Genomic DNA, 19,049 nt, shown 5'->3' on the forward strand with positions numbered 1-19,049 from the left:
ATGCTTCTACTCATCAGAAGCCTTTGTGAGAGAGTAATTTATCTCACTATCATCCGATTTCAATGTAAGTATCGAATAAATAATAAAAGTAAAAAGAAATTAATGTAATAGGAAAAAGGCAATTTTAAAATATATTAGTGTAGATTTTGTTCCCAATTAAGCATAAATAGTCAAATTCACAGTGGGAGCCATGTGCTGAAAACTCACCCACCACCAGTAGTACTGTTTTCTACACAGCACCAACGGTACACTCTGTAGTATAAATTCAAATCAAATTATTGAAATTCTTCTCCAGCTTTAACGTTCTTTTAGGAAAATTTGTTATATGTGGGTTCCCTAAATTAATGGGATTAAATTAAGTACTCTACTGATGTACCAAATCACTGTTTATCAAAAGGTAGAAGAAAGAAGATATAGGCTTAAGCCTAAAAGCAAGTGTTTATCTATTGTTTTTGTCTTGTTTAGAGACACAAAAAAGAAAAGGGTAGTAGCACATATCCCAACTTTGCTGTATGTGGGGTTCTTCACTTTGCTATAGTGTTTTTTGTTCATAAAGTTTGAATCTTTATGTACTTTTTGTATCGAAAGATGTGTTCTTTTTATGTTTTTTGAACTTCTCTATGATGGGTGTTCAGTATTTGACTGTCTTCCTTTTTTAAGAGTACTCTTTTTGCAGGTTATTTTTTTTTTTTGTTTTGAATATCCATGGAAGTGTAGTTTTGAGGTTTTGGTTCTTTTGGTTGTTGGAGATTTGTCTGTTGTTTATGTTAAAGTGAAGATCTTAGTGTGTTTTGCAGAGTGTTTTCTTTTTGCTGGAACTGTGAAGCAAAGATTTGAAGGAAAAAGGACAGAGGAAGAGGAAGCAGGAAATTTGTGTTCTTGGAGTGTCCCTTGGTGATGATTGGTCACAAGATGTGTGGACTATATATGAAGATTTTGTTTGTATTTGCAGTTTTTGCTGTTCAAAATTGCCAGGGGTTTACTGATCCTCGTGATGGTATTAATAAATCTCTCTGTGGTTTGAAATTTGTGTATTATACAGTATAGAATGTCTCAATAGTTTGAATTTGTTATCTTTTCTATTAGCTTTATTGAAATTACAGTTTGATGTTTTGTGTAAAAGAAAGGTGAAGTTTATGACTTTGTGTTCTTTTCTTGCTCTCCAGTATTTGCCATAAATAGTTTATATACTAGTCTGGGCTACCCCTTGCTTCCTGGATGGGTGCCATATGGATTAGACCCTTGTGGTGATCTATGGCATGGTGTACTCTGTGTCAATTCCAATGTAACTGGAATGTAAGATTTCCTTCTTTTTTTTTTTGCTTGTGTTTCTCACATGGTTTGTATACTTTATAATAGATTTCTTTTCTTTTTTTGGCAGAGTACTAAATGATTCAAATTTGGGAGGTGAATTAAGTGAGGGCATAGGAAGCTTTGCTTCAATCATACAAATGTTGGTACCATCTTTATCTTCATCATTGCATTGATTTAACTTATGTTGCTGAAATTTGCCTTGTCATTTGGTTCTGTGCACTTTGTCCTTCCCTGCATCATTTGGCACCACTATTACATTGTTTAATTCTATGGCTTTAGTTAACTGCTACGTATTAAATGTCTACGCTTTGTGTTATGATCAAACCAGAGATCTCAGCAACAACCATATTGGAGGCAGTATACCATCCAATTTGCCTGTCACCCTCAAAACCTTGTAAGTTAATAATCTTTGTCCTTACTGAGCTTCTTCACCACTTTATAAGTTATTTGCTCCACATACATCCACATTTTTAATCCTATTATGGTATTTGTGTATATACAGGTCTCTCTCTGGTAACCAGCTTACTGGGAGCATTCCAGATAACATATCCTCGTTAGGGCAATTAACAGACTTGTGAGTTATATTTGACTTATCTTGATATACTTTTTCTATGACCATGCTTTTGTTGCCATTACATTTAATTCCTTCCTTGTAGGTCGTTGAACAACAATCATCTCAATGGAGTCATTCCAGATGCCTTTCTGCAACTTAAGACTTTGATTAACATGTACTCATACTTCTTTTAGCTTTTTACCTTTTCGCAGTGATGAAACTACTTTTCTTGGTGTTGTTTGTATTTATGGCTTCATGCTCTTATTTTGCAGGGACTTATCTGGGAACAGTTTAAGTGGTCAGCTGCCTCCTTCAGTGGGGACTTTGTCATCACTTAGTACCTTGTATGTATTTCTCCTTGTTGGTATGATAATTAGGGAAATATTAGGAAATGAAACTACTTTTCTGGCTATGAGGAATGAGTGCTTTCCTCTCTCTAGACACTGAATAGAAGTTCAAATAAGTCCTTAATTCCTTCAGAAATTTAACATAAGTTCTGCTCATACATAATTTAAACTGATAAATTTTGTAAAGATAAATATAGTTTTTGACATTTCATTGCATATGTAACTATTGTATGGTTGTGCTGTATGTTGGTTTGTCAAGATGTGTTTTCTGTGAACAAGCTAGAGGAATGATATTTGAGGATAATACTTCACAAAGTTGATTAATTTTGTCTAGAATCTCAATTTGCAACCATTCAACTTAATATACTTGGATGGTAAAAGGATGTTAACATAATTTCTCAACTGAACTTGTGAATATACTTGTATTTATGGTGAATTGTGATACTCTAGTTTTGATTTTTGAATATATACTTTTGGCTCTATGCAGACACTTACAGAACAATCAGCTTTCTGGGATCCTTGACGTTTTGCAAGATCTTGCTCTAACGGATTTGTAATCTCCTGGACTAATAAATTTTCCATCATTATAGATAATGTCATCAACTATGTCATTTTCTGCTCAATGTGTGCTTAAATTTGGTCACTTTCTTGTTCTGCAGAAACATAGAGAATAATTTGTTCTCTGGGCCTATACCACCAAAATTGTTGAGCATCCCGACCTTCAGGTAAAAACCTAGGAATTTTTTTGCCCTCTTTAGTTTGAGTTTTCTTTTAAGCTGATGAAATCCATTTTATTCTATCTTCAACTTCTGTAATATGAATTGGAGTATCTTATTTCTCTTTGTTTTAATTTGGCTTCATCTCTCTGTGTACTTCCATCAATTTAAAATTGGATAAGCATTGGTCACTGTGGTAATGGGACAATGTGACTTAAAAAATTTAAAACAAAAGGGAGTTGTCTCTTGGGCTAGAGATTGCACTATTTAGATCTAATTTAATTGCCAATTGTGCTTGCAATGAATATTTATGGGAAGCCAGTATAACTGTTGTTTCTAATAAACTTGACACCATTCCATGAGCTGACCATGAAAATGTTGGTTTTACAAGTTTTAGTTTCTATAACTTTGTCATGCATCGATCTGATAAATAAATCAGTACACTGGCTGATAAATGGGTAAAGTAGCAAACTTGAAGATATGGCATGTAATGATATTACTAAATAGTATGGTCTTTTTGATGAAGACTGCATAGTACACCTTATGAACCAATTCTTTACTCCATCAATCAACCATCCTCAATCCCAAATTAATTGTGGATGGCTATATGAATCCTCTTTATCCGTTCTACCTTATGCATCATCCTACATGTCACTCTTAACTTTATCTAAAATTCTATTTTGTGCAAGATTGATAATAGATATTTAGTTGGTGTTTGTTGTGAAAGCTCTTTTGGAGTTCTTTTAAAGACCTTATTAAAACCATGTTTGCTTTAGTTCTTATAAGACATTTTTCATTTCATCAATGAAGAAGGGGGTTTGAGGGATTTTCATTAAAAAACAATTCTTCTTCCACTTATAAAAGTGCTCACAAATCTTCAAAAGATCAACTGTGTAAACACATTTGTTTTGCACATCTACAAAAATATTTCTCCAGAACCATTTGATTGGTTAAAATGAAATTACAATGGATAACCAATCAACATGATGCATTTTTGTGATAGACTAGCCTTAGTCATGGCCTCAATTGTTTAGTTGATACTCTTTGGGGGAAGCGAACTATGGTAGTCTTTTCTTCTTCATGAAAGGTTCATTTGTATACTTATAAATTTTGTTGCCTTACATGGTGAAATCTATGTTTTTTATCAGACGTGCAGGGAATCCTTTTAATACTACTATCATCCCTTCACCACCCATGATATCGCCTTCTCCAGCACCATTTGCGCTTTCTCCAGATTTAGCCCCTTCACTGCCATATATTGTACCGCCAGGACAGGAATTACAGCCCTCTGGAAGGCAAAAGAGTAGTAATTCAACCAAACATGTCAAATTGATTGCTATAGCTGGATTAGTATCCCTTGTCATACTTGGATTGGGTGTTTGCCTATTGATGTCACGATTCTGCAAAAGAAGAAGAGAGACCCAAAAAGAAACCAAGAGACATGAAACATATGATCATAGTTTGCCCAAGGCCAAGGGTAACCCTAAGCATGATCAATCCCTGCAAAAACCATATTATGATGCAGAAAAAGGTAAATAGTTCATATGTGTACTTTCTTCTTATAGATTTATGTTTATCGTCAGTTACCTGTTGTTTTTAATGGCATTATGATGACAAAATGGATATGTCCAAAAGAAGCAGGTTTGAGGCCAGTGGCTGGAAATGGGAAAGCTCAGGGTAGGAACATGTCAATGAATACTTCAGAGGCTGTGCAGCAGAAAGACGTGAAGAGCACTATATCATATACAGACGATGAGCTGGGCTCGGAGATGGAGTCAATGATATCGGATGTTCTTCCACCACCGCCACCACCTTTTCTTCAAACTCTTTCTGCTGAGAGGATGGTTGTAAATCCAATTGTTCCCCCAATTACCTCAGGCAAGCATGCTATGAAGAATGTAAACTCTGCAGAGTTCTTCACCATTGCCTCTCTTCAGCAGTATACAAATAGCTTTTCTCAAGATAATCTTATTGGAGGAGGCATGCTTGGAACAGTCTACAGAGCTGAGTCTCCCAAAACAGTAAGCATCTTTATTTTCACGAGCTTCAAATCAGTAAATACTGTGTGCTTGCATGCATTGTGACTGCATCAGTACCACATCTTGATCTTCATTTCACTTTTTTAAAGGTGGAAATTACTCGTTATTTTTTTATTAAAAGCATGGTTTTCTGTGACAGACATTATATCTATTTTACATTGAACTTGTAGATGTTTTGTGGGTCTGTAATGTTTGACTCGAGTTTTGCATAATAGAAGTAGTCCAACCTTGTAGATGGCAACAGTTTCCATTAGTAGACTGTGTAGATATACCTGACATGCCTCCTGATTCATTAAATTAGTTTCCTGTTTTCTCAATAACCACTTGTACTTGTCATGTTTGTATATAACCTATTTAGTTGCCGTACAAGGCTAGAAGATGCTGAGACTTTGCTATTTCTTGATGCCTTTTGTTTTGTTAGCTATTGGCGGTCAAGAAATTAGACACTGCTATGACCAAGCGTCAAAGTGATCAAGAATTTGTTGAAATGGTTTCCAATATCTCTAAACTTCAGCATGAAAACATTGTCAAACTTGTGGGTTACTGTTCAGAGCATGGACAACGGTTGCTTGTCTACGAGTACTGTAGAAATGGTACCCTCCACGAAGCATTACACTTAGATGATCAGATCCACAGAAAACTTTCCTGGAGTACACGTGTACGCATTGCACTTCAAGCAGCAAGAGCATTAGAGTAAGTACGAAAAAAAAGCTAAATGATATTAGTTTATAAGTGCTTGTAACTTGTTTTAATGAATTGTGATGGTTAAATAAATTATAAATTGGCTGTTAAAGTCAGCTCTGCATGTTTCCCGGGCTTAATGTTTGCTACACCACAATTAATTTTGTAGTTTTATCCTTAGCTTGTAACCGTTTAGAGATTGAGTTGCTTCCTGTTTCACTGAAAGGTACTTGCATGAAGTTTGTCAACCACCTATTGTCCACCTGAACTTCAAGTCCACTAATGTTCTCCTTGATGATGAACTTGCTGTACATATGTCAGATTGTGGTTTGGCACCTCTGATGTCATCTGATTCCATAAGACAGGTAATCCCTTCAATCCTCAAACTAGAAACAAGAATAACAGGAGATTTGACTTGCAAACTGTAGTTATTCTGAATTCGTAATGGGAAAATTTATCCTTTTGGACTGTGATCTTCATTGAACTTGTAAACACTTCCTTCTCAACTTCTAGAAACTGATTCATTATTCATTAGTATGAAAACTAGGTGCCAATTGGCTGCTAAAAATTGGTGCATTCTGTTTAGAAATGGTTGTATGTTTCTATTTCGAGGGGATAAAAATGAAAGGACAAGACATGGTATTTCTGCTAATTTTGGTTTGCATCAAAAAGCTGTCCATCTCATATTGCATTTATCGATGAATAAAGTGTTGATAACTTCAGTATAACTTTCAGTTGCAAGGATCCGGCTATGGTGCTCCTGAACTTGAATTGGGAAACTATACTTGTCAGAGTGATGTTTATAGCTTTGGAGTTGTTATGCTAGAACTTCTCACAGGAAGACAATCTTACGACAGGTTAATTTCTTTTCTGACAGATATATTTTAACACCTTGCTAGTTGTTATTGTTGCAACTACATATTTTTCTAAAATTATACGACTCCTGACTTTGAGCCCATTAAAATATGATTTCCAGGTCCCGGCCTAGAGGGGAGCAGTTGCTGGTTCGATGGGCTATTCCACGGTTGCATGATATAGATGCATTATCAAGAATGGTTGATCCTTCCCTAAATGGTTGTTATCCATCCAAGTCTTTGTCTCGGTTTGCTGACATAATTTCCTTGTGTATTCAGGTTAGTCTCTTCCTTTACAGGTTCCTCATAGCTCTTTAATGAAGTTTAAAGTCCCACTTACAGTTTTGAGTTACCGCGTGTGAGAAACTTTACTGGTTATTCTTCATAAAATGAGACTTTAATCCAGTTAAATTCCAGGGCTTTGGTAAATGTCTGTTTTGGATAAACCTACTTTACAGGCTGCATATAACTATGTCCAACAAGAAAACAAACTCACATTTGAGCTATTTAGGCTTAAGTAAATTTTAGAATCAACTCAGTCTAGGGAGAGAAGAGGTTCTTTGTTAGTAAATTCGCCATTCTGCTATAGCTAAAAAACACACACATAATATTTGAACTGATGTTTTTCGAGCTGTCGCCTTTCATACTTTTCTCATGTCTTCTTACTTTTTTGTTGGGCAGTCGGAACCTGAATTCAGGCCACCAATGTCCGAAATCGTGCAGAATCTTCTGCAGATGATCTAAAGATATCATCAAGATTGAGTCTTTTAGCATAGATGGCAAGGATTCAAGGAGAAATCTTTACACAACATTTTCATTAAGCTCAAATATTGTGTGCTAACATGAGTAATGTAATGTAAATAGCATTATTATGTTTTGCAACATTTTCATGTGTGATTCTTTTTGACATATCTATGAGAAAGTAGAAAAAGACTCTCATTCTTTTAGTGTAATCGAGGAGTTTGTAATATATTACCAGCCAATTCTTTATGCAAGTTTTGTGATCATTCGAAGCACTTGTATAATATAAAATTAATGTAGTTTGTGATCTCTTTGCTTAAAGTGCGCCTTTGCTTGATTTGGCATTTTTTGTACTTCGATATTTTTAAATCAATCATTTATAAAATGTATATATATGTAACTATGTAAATGAATGAATTAAAGAGAAATAAACAGAAGGAAAACTCAAAGAAAGAATGAGAATTCTATAATTTCAATATTAGTAGTATACAATTTTTTTTAAAATAAATTAAAATATGCACACATGCAAATTATAACAAGTGATTGACAATTTTTCCTCATTTTCTAATTAGATGTTCTGAAAAATGTGTATTAAAATATAACGTCAATTCTCCTTTCTGATTAAGTAAAAGTATATTTTGACGATTATTTCAATTTTAGTTTTTATACTCTTTATTTCATAACACAAGAGGGTTAATATTACAAGAGTATTATACATTGTAATTTACCAAGACATTAGACATACGTTCTATCATCATCACTAATAGAAAATTGAAATAACCAACACAAATTCTAGAGTGGTAAGTGTTTTTTCATTCTTAGTCAGAAGTTTTAGGCTTTCTAACGTAAATTTAAATTTAGTCTGATTGTAATATGAGTACTGACCACCTAGTCGGACTAGTTGGATGAGAATTTTTTTTAAAAAGGAAAAATGAAATCATAATTGAAAAGATATAATTTTAATAATATTTTAATGAAGCTACGAATTAGTTCCCTTTTACGAGTAACTTTTTTTTTTTCTTTTCTGAAAAAAATAAGAAAAGAGAGAAGATGGGATTGTCAGCTGCAGTGCAGGACTTGCTTACAGCACTTCAACGACGTCGTTTCATTCTTCTCCTTCTCCTTCTCGCCTTCTGCATCTTACAGCCCGACGAATTACAGCTTCACGAATTCCCCAGGTTTCTCTCTCTACTTTCTCTCTCTATTTCGCACATACTTCGTAGAGAAACACTCTATAATTACTGGATTGATCTTCCTTATACTGTTAAAGGAACTTTTTTTTTTCTTCCACCCTAATTTTGTTGATGAATTGTTGGACCTATAATTCGCTGCTAATGTAAGACTATTGTTATGCTTTTATGTATGTTTCTGTTTCTTCTACTTCTTTTTATTATTATTATGAATGGAATTTTTGCCCGAATTTGCGTAGGTTTTGGATTTAGAACAATTCTGTCGAAGGATTTTAATTTTTGCGACGTGGGTTTTGTTTCGTTTTACTGTGAGATGGGTTCTTTTCTGTTCTTTGATTTCAAATGAGCCTGGATAGAGCGGAACTGTTAAAAGGGATTCATGTAGCTGTGCCCAACTAGTTTGGGATTTAGGTATAGTTGGTTGATTGACAGTACGTTGTATTAGTTTTCTGCTGTAATGGGGAAAGGGAAAAAAATAATAAAAAGAGCAGTTTTTTCTTGTTGATGAAATTCCGTGTCCGTTTTGATAGAAGGAGAGAATCCATATATTAGCTTTCCATGAATAGACTAAGTTAAGAGAACTAGTTTTTTTAATTACTGGAAGTCAGTTCTCCATCTGGATGATCTCGTGAAATCCAGCTATGAAGATCAAGCTAGGTAGGAACTGAAGGGCGAGGAGAAGTTGAACCTTTTAAGTTCTATTCTTAATCATAGAATACAAATTATGGAGTGGTTTGCAATTTTGATTGTAGTTCTTTGTGATTCTCCTGCGGTTAGTTTGGATTCTTAATAGCTTCCTATGTGACAAAAATATATCATCTTGATACACTAATGTACTACCCTGAATTATACCCAAAATTCCAGCGACACACCTAAACTTTGTGGGGGTCATATTACCCCTAAACTCATTTTTTATGTATTTTTGTGCTCCTTTTGTGCTGACATGGCACCATGCGTGAATACACTAATCTGAGGCGCGTGGGAGCAGCAGTGTGGCAGCTCTAATCAATAGGATTTTGCCACATGTCATTGACAACGTTGAAAAAGAAAATCCTTTCTTCAAAACCTGATTCTTTTCATAGTCAATTTACCCTGTGTTCATTCTCCATTAATGGTGGCTCCAAATCAATACCCTTCTTGAAATTTCTTCTTGACTCAAAAAGGTAAGCTTAATTTTGTGTAAATTCTTTATCTTTGCATCCTTTCATGTCGAATTTGTAGTTCTGATTTTTGAAAGCCTTCGAATTTGACCACACTCCTTGGATGATTCCGATCAAAAGAAACCCTACACTCCTGGGATGGAATCAAAAACTAAAAAAAAAGTATCAAATTTAAGCCTACATACCAAGTACAAAATCGAAAACTATGATTTTGGTGAATTGTTCAAGAAGGCAAGAGGTTGGATCTGGAAAGATAAATCATTTTGGTAAAGTTAAATGTTTTTGGGAATAAAGTTAAATCTTATTTGTTGAAAAAAAAAGTGAAAATGTAAGTGGTAAAGGTTAATGGAGTGGGACCCTTTTTGTGTAATAAAAGCGCTTGTTAGACACCGCACGTCATTTACCTGGAAAATGGTGATACGGTGATACAACAGCACAAAAGGAACACAAATACATAAAAATGTGTTTAGGAGGGTAATAGGACCCCTGTAAAGTTTGGGTGTGTCGCTGGGATCCTGGGTATAGTTCCGGGTGGTACATGTGCCTTATCCCTTAAATATTCTAAAATGTTCTCACTTGTCTCATATGAATGGAAAAAGATTAGAAAAACACTGAATAAGTTTCTATGCGAATGTTGCTTAGACATAACACAATAGAAGCAAAGGACCCACATAGCACTGGCTGCTTTCTTGTAAATCTTGCTGTAGATTTAATTACAATAATCTTTTAGTATTTTTAATGTTTTTGTGGTTTTCAAGTTCTTACTCATCATGCAATTTACTCCTCTTTCTATTTTCCTGGCTACCTGTCTGTGAATGTTCAGGTTATTTCATCACATGGTTTTGGATGATTATTTAGCTCTTAGTTTTCATACTTCACATGTTGATGGATCACCCACGATCATCCTCTGGGCCTGGTGAAGATAATATTGGCATACCTGATGATTTGCGGTGTAAGAGGTCTGATGGGAAACAATGGAGATGCACTGCATTGTCTATGCCTGATAAGACTGTGTGTGAAAAGCACTACATACAGGCTAAGAAGAGAGCTGCAAATTCTGCAATGAGAGCCAGCATGAAAAAGGGAAAGAGAAAATCAATGGATGAAAATGATGTATATTCGGAGAGTAAAAGTGATGATATGGATTTACCAGCCGAGAACCAGAAACTTGGGGATTATTCTGGTTCAATCTCTGGGAAGAAGCACAAAGAAAAGGTACCAAAGAATCAGATGAATTATTTTTCTGAAACACCTCAAAGCAAGATGTTTTTAGCTCGTGGCATGAAGTCTACTGATTATCTAGACATGGATGTTGTACAGTATGATGAAAGCCGAAGAGGTTACAGGACGCCACCTCCTTCTGGTATGGAATCTTCCAGAAGCAGATCGCAGAAGATGTTTGATTCCAGTCCTACAGCGGTGAGTTTGCACTCACAGTGAGTAGCATTGGGAACGGAGTTACTTTAGGAAGTGGATAGATTGTATTTTGGTAAACATGAGAAGATTACTCTAGGGCAATGTGATGCAGGGGATAGGTCATTTAGTAAATAAATAATTCTAATTAAGATAATAAAATTGTGGTGGTTGTTATGTAATCTGCACATTTAAGTTTGATGAAGACATATTGTCTTAGATTCAATTAGAGTTCTTAGACCTGAAGTTTCTTTTTGCTCTCCAAGTATTAGAGGTCAACAGTCCGTCATTGTTATTGCTGGTTGTGTTTGATATTCTCACTTGGGCTCCTTTGATTTTTCCCCTAGGAAACCTCTGAAGGGAGCTCCAATTCTTCTGATAATACAGGGGGGCAACCTTGTCATCAATGTAGGCGGAATGATCACCGAGTAACTTGGTGCCTTAGATGTGATAGAAGGGGCTACTGTGAAAGCTGCATTTCAACTTGGTGAGACTCAATTATGAAAGTAACATGTCTCTAATTTTCTCCATTTCCTATGCAATGACGGCAGAGTTTAATGTCAGGTACTCCAACATGCCAGTTGAAGAGATACAGAGGATTTGTCCTGCGTGTCGTGGTAGTTGCAATTGTAAAGTGTGTATGCGGGGAGACAACTTGTTAAAGGTATATATATGGCTAAAAGAGCTTTACATGATGTAGTGGTTTTGCTTAACATGTATAAAATATTTTTTTCTTTTCTGTGATTCATTATTGCTGTGTGCATAGGTTAGAATAAGGGAGATACCTGCACAAAACAAATTGCAGTATCTCTATTCCCTTTTGTCAGCAGTTCTTCCAGTTGTTAAGCACATTCATAATCAACAGTGCTTTGAGGTGGAACTAGAAAAAAAACTTCGAGGTACAAGTATGATCTTTTGCATCTTTATTAACGTATATGGGAGTCCAAATTCTGATATTGGGCGAACTATGACGTATGAACTGAATATCCCTTATATTGTCCAGGAAATGGAATGGATCTTGGTCGGACAAAATTGAATGCAGATGAGCAAATGTGCTGGTAATATTTCAAATTGATAAATGTTGAACAATTGCCAAAGTTCTTATCTTCTTTCTGTTCCTGCTATTTGGAAATATGCACTCTCAACTTCTCTGCTTGATAAGATCTACGTCATCGAGACGTTTCTGTTTGCAGTAATTTCTGCAGGATACCAATTGTTGATTACCATAGACACTGCTCAAATTGCTCATATGACCTCTGCCTTAGCTGCTGCAAAGATCTCAGAGATGCAACCAAGCTTGTGCAGGATGACAGGGGTAAGCAGTTCCTAGGAAGAGCTGATTGCAGAGAAACCACATCAAAGGACGTGAAATTGTCAAACGTTCATCTTAATATACTTAGCAAGCTTTCTGATTGGAAAGCAGATAGTAATGGCTCCATACCCTGTCCACCAAAGCAATATGGGGGCTGCAGTTCCTCGGTCTTATCATTGAAACGAATCTTCAAGATGAATTGGGTAGCGAAACTGGTGAAAAATGTTGAAGAAATGGTTAGTGGATGTAAAGTATGTGATTCTGGCGATCTAGAGAATACCTCTGAAGGGAAGTTGTTCCAGGCTGCTCATAGAGAGAATGGGGATGATAATGTTTTGTACCATCCATTGTCTGAAGATATTAGAAGTGAAGGGATTGAGGACTTCAGAAAGCAATGGAGTAGAGGTAAACCTGTTATCATCAAGGATATATATGATGTATCATCGATGTCAAACTGGGATCCCATTGAGATATGGAGAGGGGTAAGGGAGACAACAGAGGAGAAAACAAAAGATGATAACAGAACTGTGAAGGCCATTGATTGTTTTGATGGGAGTGAGGTTGGTACCAACTGTCTCTTGCTTGCACTATTAGATCTAGTTTCAACTTCCTTTAGATTGGCATATGTGGTTCATCTCCCCTATTATATGTTATAATTACTGTGTCCATTTTCCATGAAGTGGGCTCTTGATTTCTTTTTATCTTTAGCTGATCATACCACCCTCTCGTGTTTAATGTCTTGCAGATTGATATTCAGATTGGTCAATTCATCAGAGGATACTCAGAGGGAAGAATTCATGAGAATGGTTGGCCAGAAATGCTCAAATTGAAAGATTGGCCTTCTCCTAGTGCTTCAGAAGAGTTCTTGTTGTACCAGAGACCTGAGTTTATTAGTAAACTTCCTTTACTTGAATTCATTCACTCCAAGTGGGGTCTTCTAAATGTAGCTGCGAAATTACCTCATTATTCCCTGCAGAATGATGTTGGTCCTAAGATTTTTCTTTCTTATGGGATGTATGAAGAACTTGGTAAAGGTGACTCAGTGAACAATCTGCATATCAACATGCGTGACCTAGTGAGTGCCATAATTTCCTTCTCATGCCATCTGTTTCTTCCTATTGTCCTCGTGTATTTGATACCTCAATTAGAGTGTTTCTTGTGTTTATCTGAAGTCGAGGCCAGTTAATATGCAAAGTGACTTGAATTCCATTATGAGGATGGCGTGCATTTTTACTTGGAAAGATATTTGCAAATTTAATCCTCAAGATGATTTATTTTTTCTGTAGTAATATTTTTTTGAAGCTTGAGCTGTCAAGAGGAGTCTAAGATTTCTAGTTGACTGAACCACAAACAATTTGGTTGTTTGGTCAATTTGGTATTGATAAGTCATTAACTTGATAATGGAAAAGTACCTGATCATGGCCTTAATGTATAAGTAATCAAGAACAAATATTAGTTTACGCTTCTCCTTTGCATGGTTCAGGAATGTGAATAGAAGGTGTGTAGAAGCCCCAGTGAGGAGGTGTGAGAGGTTGGATGTGGTGGGTTTAAGGAGAGGCAGAGGTATGCTGAAGAAGTGTTGGGAAGAGATGATTAGACAAGATATGACACAACTTCAGCTTACCGAGGATGTGACCTTAGATAGGAGGTTATGGAGGTCGCATAATAAGGTAGAAGGTTTGTAGGTAGTTGAGCATTGTCTCTTCACTCTTGTTTCCAGGAAGGATAGGCTTGGTGATAGCTTGGCGCACTAACCTTGAGGTTACAGTGGCTGATAGCTGGTCCCCACAGGGATGGAACTTCTTCTTCAGGAGGCATCTTAATGACTGGGAAGTAGGCAGGTTTGTGGAGCTATTGCAGATGATTGATGGTTTCAAAGGCACTACTGTAGAGGATGACACTTTTAGATGGAAACATGATAAGGATGGCAAGTTCTCTGTAGGTAGAATTTATAGGAAAGAGGTATCCTGGATGCCTGAGAACAAAATAGGTCCTTGGAAGCATGTATGGAAAAGTATGGCTCCTACTAAGGTCAAGTGCTTTGCTTGGTTAGTAATCAGGAAGGGTTTCCTCAGTCATAAGGTCCTGCAGAAAAAAGGATTGCCAATTGTGTCCAGATGCATGTTATGTAGTGACGCTAGAGAGACAAATAATCATCTGTTCCTCCATTGTAAAGTCACATCTCAGCTTTGGACTATGTTCCTCAGTTTAACAGAGACAAAATGGTCAATGCCAGAGCACACAGCAGACTTGTAAGTGCTGGATTAGGAGAGGGGGAGCAAGACACAGAAGAAGTGGTGGAGAATAATCCCACACTGTATCTGGTGGACTATCTGGAGGGAGAGGAATGGAAGAAACTTTGAAGATAGATTCAACTACATTCAGAAAATCAAAGTGAGCTGTATAGCAACTTTCTACTTTTGGTGTAAAGAACATTGTATAGAAAATGTTGAACAATTAGTAGATCTTTTAGGATTACTGTTACTACCTTTTTGGAGGTCTCCAGCATACCTTAATGCTGAGGAATACAACATTACCAGTTTCAAAAAAAGTTTGGCGCACTGTACCTATTTCCCCATTTATACCAGTAGTTGTAGCATTTTCTCGTAGTTGCCTGTCTTCCAAATTTTGTTACTCGTTATTTATTGTGCTTCAGTTATCACATTCTTTGGTTATTGTTATTGCTCTTGTTTTCTGAAAGTTATGTTATGATTTCCCTAGTATTTGCTATGTCCTCTGTACTTCTGTATTTTCCTTTTAATTGCTTTGATGTGCTTTACTTGAGCCGAGGGTCTGTCCGAAACAGCCTTTCTACCTCCACGAGGTAGGGTTAAGTTATGTGTACACTCTACCCTCCCAAGATCCTGCTTATGGGAGGACTACACTGGGTTTGTTGTTGTTGTTATTGTTGTTGTTGTTTGGTCTTACAGTACAAATCCTGCTTTCATCTGATAAATAATTTAGGTTGCTGTGTCTTCTCTGTAATTAGGTATTCCTTTTGGTTCATATCAGTGAGGTCAAACTGAAAGGTTGGCAGAAGACGAAGATAGGAAAGATGGAGAAAATCTTTGCTGAATCTGATCACAAAGGATTTCCTGGCGATGCACTAAATGTTTCAAGCGAAGGGGATTTCTCCAAATTTTCACCTGTTGGCGATAGAGGGGATGGTCAGTATGCTGATACAGATTCAAATGCCAATGAAATGTTGGTCGACCAAGAGAGCAGAGTTACTTCTCAGACTGGTGTAGATAACTTGAGTCATGAAGATCTGAATGGTTCCAGTTTAAACAGCTCCGACAGTAGTCACTCTGGAGCTCTTTGGGATGTCTTTCGGAGGCAGGATGTGCCGATGCTTATCGAGTATTTAAGATTTCATTGGAAGAAACATGGAGATTCAGACCATGTAACGGATGATTCTGTAGGTTTACTTCTCAAATGCAATAACTTGTCCAAGTATTTCTCTCTATATATATTGAGGTCATAATATTTGCTTTCAACATTATTGGTCTCAGGTGCCCAGTCCTCTTTACGATGGAATAGTATATCTGAATGAGCATCATAAGAGAAAGTTGAAAGAGTTATTTGGTAAGACTAATAGTTTGTCGTCGCTACTAAAGTTGACAATGTGAAGATCTCATGTGCTGACATTTGGCCTTACAGTATCTTTCCAATAAACTTTAAATTCTTAACCACTGTATGCTTATAACAAAATAAATACTTAACAATGCCTCAGAACTGATTCTGGCTAACTTGATGAAACTTTCCTTGAGTTCTTATTTTTTCAGAGTGGATTGTTCTGCTTTTAGTTCCCAACTTCAGCATATTTAATAAGGCCCTAAAACTGGACTCTGATATGCAAATGTTCTTTGAAATATTTAAGTGCCTGTCACCACCCTAACATTTTCTTCTATGTTTTTCTGTTGCTCTCTTCTAGTTATACTGTCACAAAATGATTCCTTGATTGAAACTCTATAATTCACAGGAATTGAGCCTTGGTCGTTTGAACAGCATTTAGGTGAAGCGATTTTCATTCCTGCTGGATGTCCTTTCCAAGTGAGGAATCTTCAGGTTAGTGGACGAGATGAATTTTATTAGTTGCTTGTAAACAAAATAGGTTCTCATCCTCCTCACATACTCATAAAAGGAACACAATGCAACTATTTCTCCTGAAAAGTGTTTTGGACACATAACAGTCAACTATTGGGTGGAAATTAAGCTTTGCTAAACCATCCACCTAATCTTGTAGGTTAAAAACCTCAAACTAAAGTACCTAGCTTACCTGCTGGAAAGGAAGGTTTCTTTTCTTTTTATTCTTTTCACTAGATGGAGATATGTTCTCCCAGTTAGAGATTTGGTACTCCTTCTAATCACTAGAGGGCTGCAGAATGTTTGTGTTTTTTCACTAGGTATCTGTAATGCTCTGAAGAAATCCCTAAATGCTCCCCTCTTTCAGAACCATTTTTCCAAGTCCTGGTCAGGTTGTATAAGTGGCCCAGGTGTTTGTAAAGGAAAGTTCCTAGCGATTTGCAGTCGAAGCTTTTGTTTAGATAATAGATATGTTAAGTTCCTCTTTGAAACCACTCATTACTAGAGCAATTGAAGAAAATGTAAAACATAACCTTTTTTAGTGTGCGATTTAGAAAAGTTCTGCTGATTGCTCTTTCTGTTTTATTGCAGTCCACTGTCCAATTGGGCCTTGATTTTCTTTCTCCAGAAAGTTTAGGTGAGGCTGTTAGAATGGCTGAAGAAATCCGTGGCCTTCCTAATACTCATGATGCAAAGCTGCAAATGTTGGAGGTCTGTGTAATGATTCTTATTCTTTGCCCTACCTCAGCTTCGTTGGATTGGCATTCTTAACTTTATTCAATCATTCAATACAGGTGGGAAAGATATCACTTTATGCAGCAAGCTCAGCCATCAAAGAAGTTCAGAAGTTGGTTCTGGATCCTAAGTAAGCTGTTTTGCATGTTATTCTTTCTTTATGGCTTTTCTCTCTACTTCCTTGTAAGATAGGGATGTCTATGACATTTCTTATGTAGAGGTTCTAGGTTGAGGTAGAAAAACTATATTGACTTATTTAATAAATCCTACTGCTGAGCTATGTGTCTGTCAAAGTTGGGGCTGGTCTTGACTACTTATACCATTTAGAGGCTTCTAAAGGCCTCTTTGGTTAATTTCAACAGGAATGTACCGTAAAAATCCAAATGTTATGATCCTTCCCTGAGTTGTTTCTCCGAGTGTTATAGGGATGGATCCGTTTGCTTTGCTTCTTCTGTTTCTGATGAGTTCATTTACTATAGCGTTTCCTTGTGTAATTGTGTGTGCAGAGTTGGTCCCGAGCTTGGATTTGAGGATCCCAATTTGACCGCATTGGTGTCAGAGAATTTGGAGAAAATGATGAAGAGACGTCAGGTAGCTTGAACATAAACCAGTGCACAGAGGTTTGTATCCGAGTATCTCTGAATTCATATGTACAGAAGAAACAGCAAAACCCATAGGGAATGTGCATTGGAGTACTTGGTTTTGTTCTGCCAAATGCTAGATTGCTCTCAGGGGATGTGCATTGTTACCGCTCACTTTTGTTCTCCCATAATCTCATAGGTTGCATATGGTTATAGCCTGTGATATCTATCTATTGTCTTATGAAGAAATCAACAGCTGTGTTACTTCCATAGTCTTGTAGTAAAAGATATCAATAGGTCTATCTATTGTAATTGTAATTTTATAGGAGGAATGAGCACTTATAGTCTACTGCAATTATATCATTTTTTTTGATAGATATTCAAGGTAACAATCCTATGTAGCCTTCATATGATTATATAAAGCTTCTTTTATTTTACTCATCTTATTTTTCATTTTTTGGGGGGTGGGGAAGAGTGGGATGGCTATCCATCCTTCATTGTTGATATGCTTTTGTGGTCAGTTTATTGTTTCAATTCCCAAGTTTTTTGTTCACATTGTGCTCCAATAGTATACATGGTTGACAATAGTTTATGAAGAGAAATTCATTTTGTAATAACAACAAGTGCACACTTGTTATCCACATCATGAGTAGGAGAAAGACATAAGGCAATCAATTCCTTTAGAGTAATTTCGATTTCTATGTGATTTTGACATTGTGTGTTTTGTACCTTTCATTTCTTTGGTGCTTGCCATGTGCTTGTACAAGATTTTCAAACGTCTGGTTATAAGCACTCTGAAAATAAATCTTTCCCCTCCCAAAAAAAACACCAATTTAATGAAATTATGACGTTAAAATAAAGCAAAAATTGACAAGTCAATATAAGTAATCACATACTATTAAGTTTGCTTTGCTTTTTTCTTTTAATGGAAGAACATGTAGTGAGCTAACTCCCTAGTCTTGTCCAATGAAATAAATAGTTCTACGATAAAAAAAGAATATTACAAGTACAATCTTAAATTGCGGTAAGTCAAGATTGTTACCAATACATCATATTCTGAATGTCCATTACATAATTTTTTAATAAGTTTGAAATCAAACGGCAATCTGCCAGCAGCTTCTGAAAAACCTTGTAATAGTACTTCTTTTCTTTTATAAATAGAAAGTCAATTTAATTCCGCTACGGAAAAAGATAAATATAATTTTGTGGCCTATTTACCTACCCATTGCAACTATACAAAGAAGGGTAAAAAAAAAAAAAAAGGAAAAGATTTTATTTTTTATTTTTTCTTTTGTGTGTGTGAAATAAGAATAAGAAACAAAGAAAA

The 19,049-nt window shown here is 36.1% G+C and overlaps 2 protein-coding genes across 4 annotated transcripts; both read left to right on the top strand.

Annotated features, from left to right (window-relative positions):
• Positions 1–682: 682 nt before the first annotated feature.
• On the top strand, positions 683–7,511 carry LOC102578974 (protein STRUBBELIG-RECEPTOR FAMILY 3). The gene is made up of 16 exons (XM_015308671.1): positions 683–997; positions 1,167–1,296; positions 1,382–1,453; positions 1,643–1,708; positions 1,817–1,888; positions 1,971–2,042; positions 2,140–2,211; positions 2,702–2,767; positions 2,874–2,939; positions 4,079–4,461; positions 4,566–4,951; positions 5,391–5,662; positions 5,877–6,015; positions 6,386–6,507; positions 6,627–6,783; positions 7,186–7,511. Exons 1-16 carry the CDS (start codon positions 898–900, stop codon positions 7,246–7,248), a joined length of 2,238 nt encoding a protein of 745 aa, XP_015164157.1. The 5' UTR covers positions 683–897; the 3' UTR covers positions 7,249–7,511.
• Positions 7,512–8,284: 773 nt separating this feature from the next.
• Positions 8,285–18,159, top strand: LOC102579305 (lysine-specific demethylase JMJ25). Of its 3 annotated transcripts, XM_006347028.2 has the most exons (15): positions 8,285–8,423; positions 10,419–10,810; positions 10,916–11,014; positions 11,356–11,495; positions 11,573–11,672; positions 11,775–11,907; positions 12,012–12,066; positions 12,202–12,880; positions 13,066–13,395; positions 15,310–15,738; positions 15,833–15,905; positions 16,303–16,388; positions 16,998–17,117; positions 17,201–17,271; positions 17,648–18,159. In XM_006347028.2, exons 2-15 carry the CDS (start codon positions 10,475–10,477, stop codon positions 17,739–17,741), a joined length of 2,745 nt encoding a protein of 914 aa, XP_006347090.1. In that variant the 5' UTR covers positions 8,285–8,423; positions 10,419–10,474; the 3' UTR covers positions 17,742–18,159. The 3 variants fall into 3 exon arrangements, with proteins under 3 accessions (XP_006347090.1, XP_006347088.1, XP_006347089.1); XM_006347026.2 differs by having other exon boundaries at positions 10,419–11,014; XM_006347027.2 differs by lacking the exon at positions 8,285–8,423 and adding an exon at positions 8,433–8,581 and having other exon boundaries at positions 10,419–11,014.
• Positions 18,160–19,049: the final 890 nt, after the last annotated feature.

Source organism: Solanum tuberosum, unplaced genomic scaffold (genome assembly GCF_000226075.1).
Source record: "Solanum tuberosum cultivar DM 1-3 516 R44 unplaced genomic scaffold, SolTub_3.0 scf00083, whole genome shotgun sequence".
NCBI lineage: Eukaryota > Viridiplantae > Streptophyta > Magnoliopsida > Solanales > Solanaceae > Solanum > Solanum tuberosum.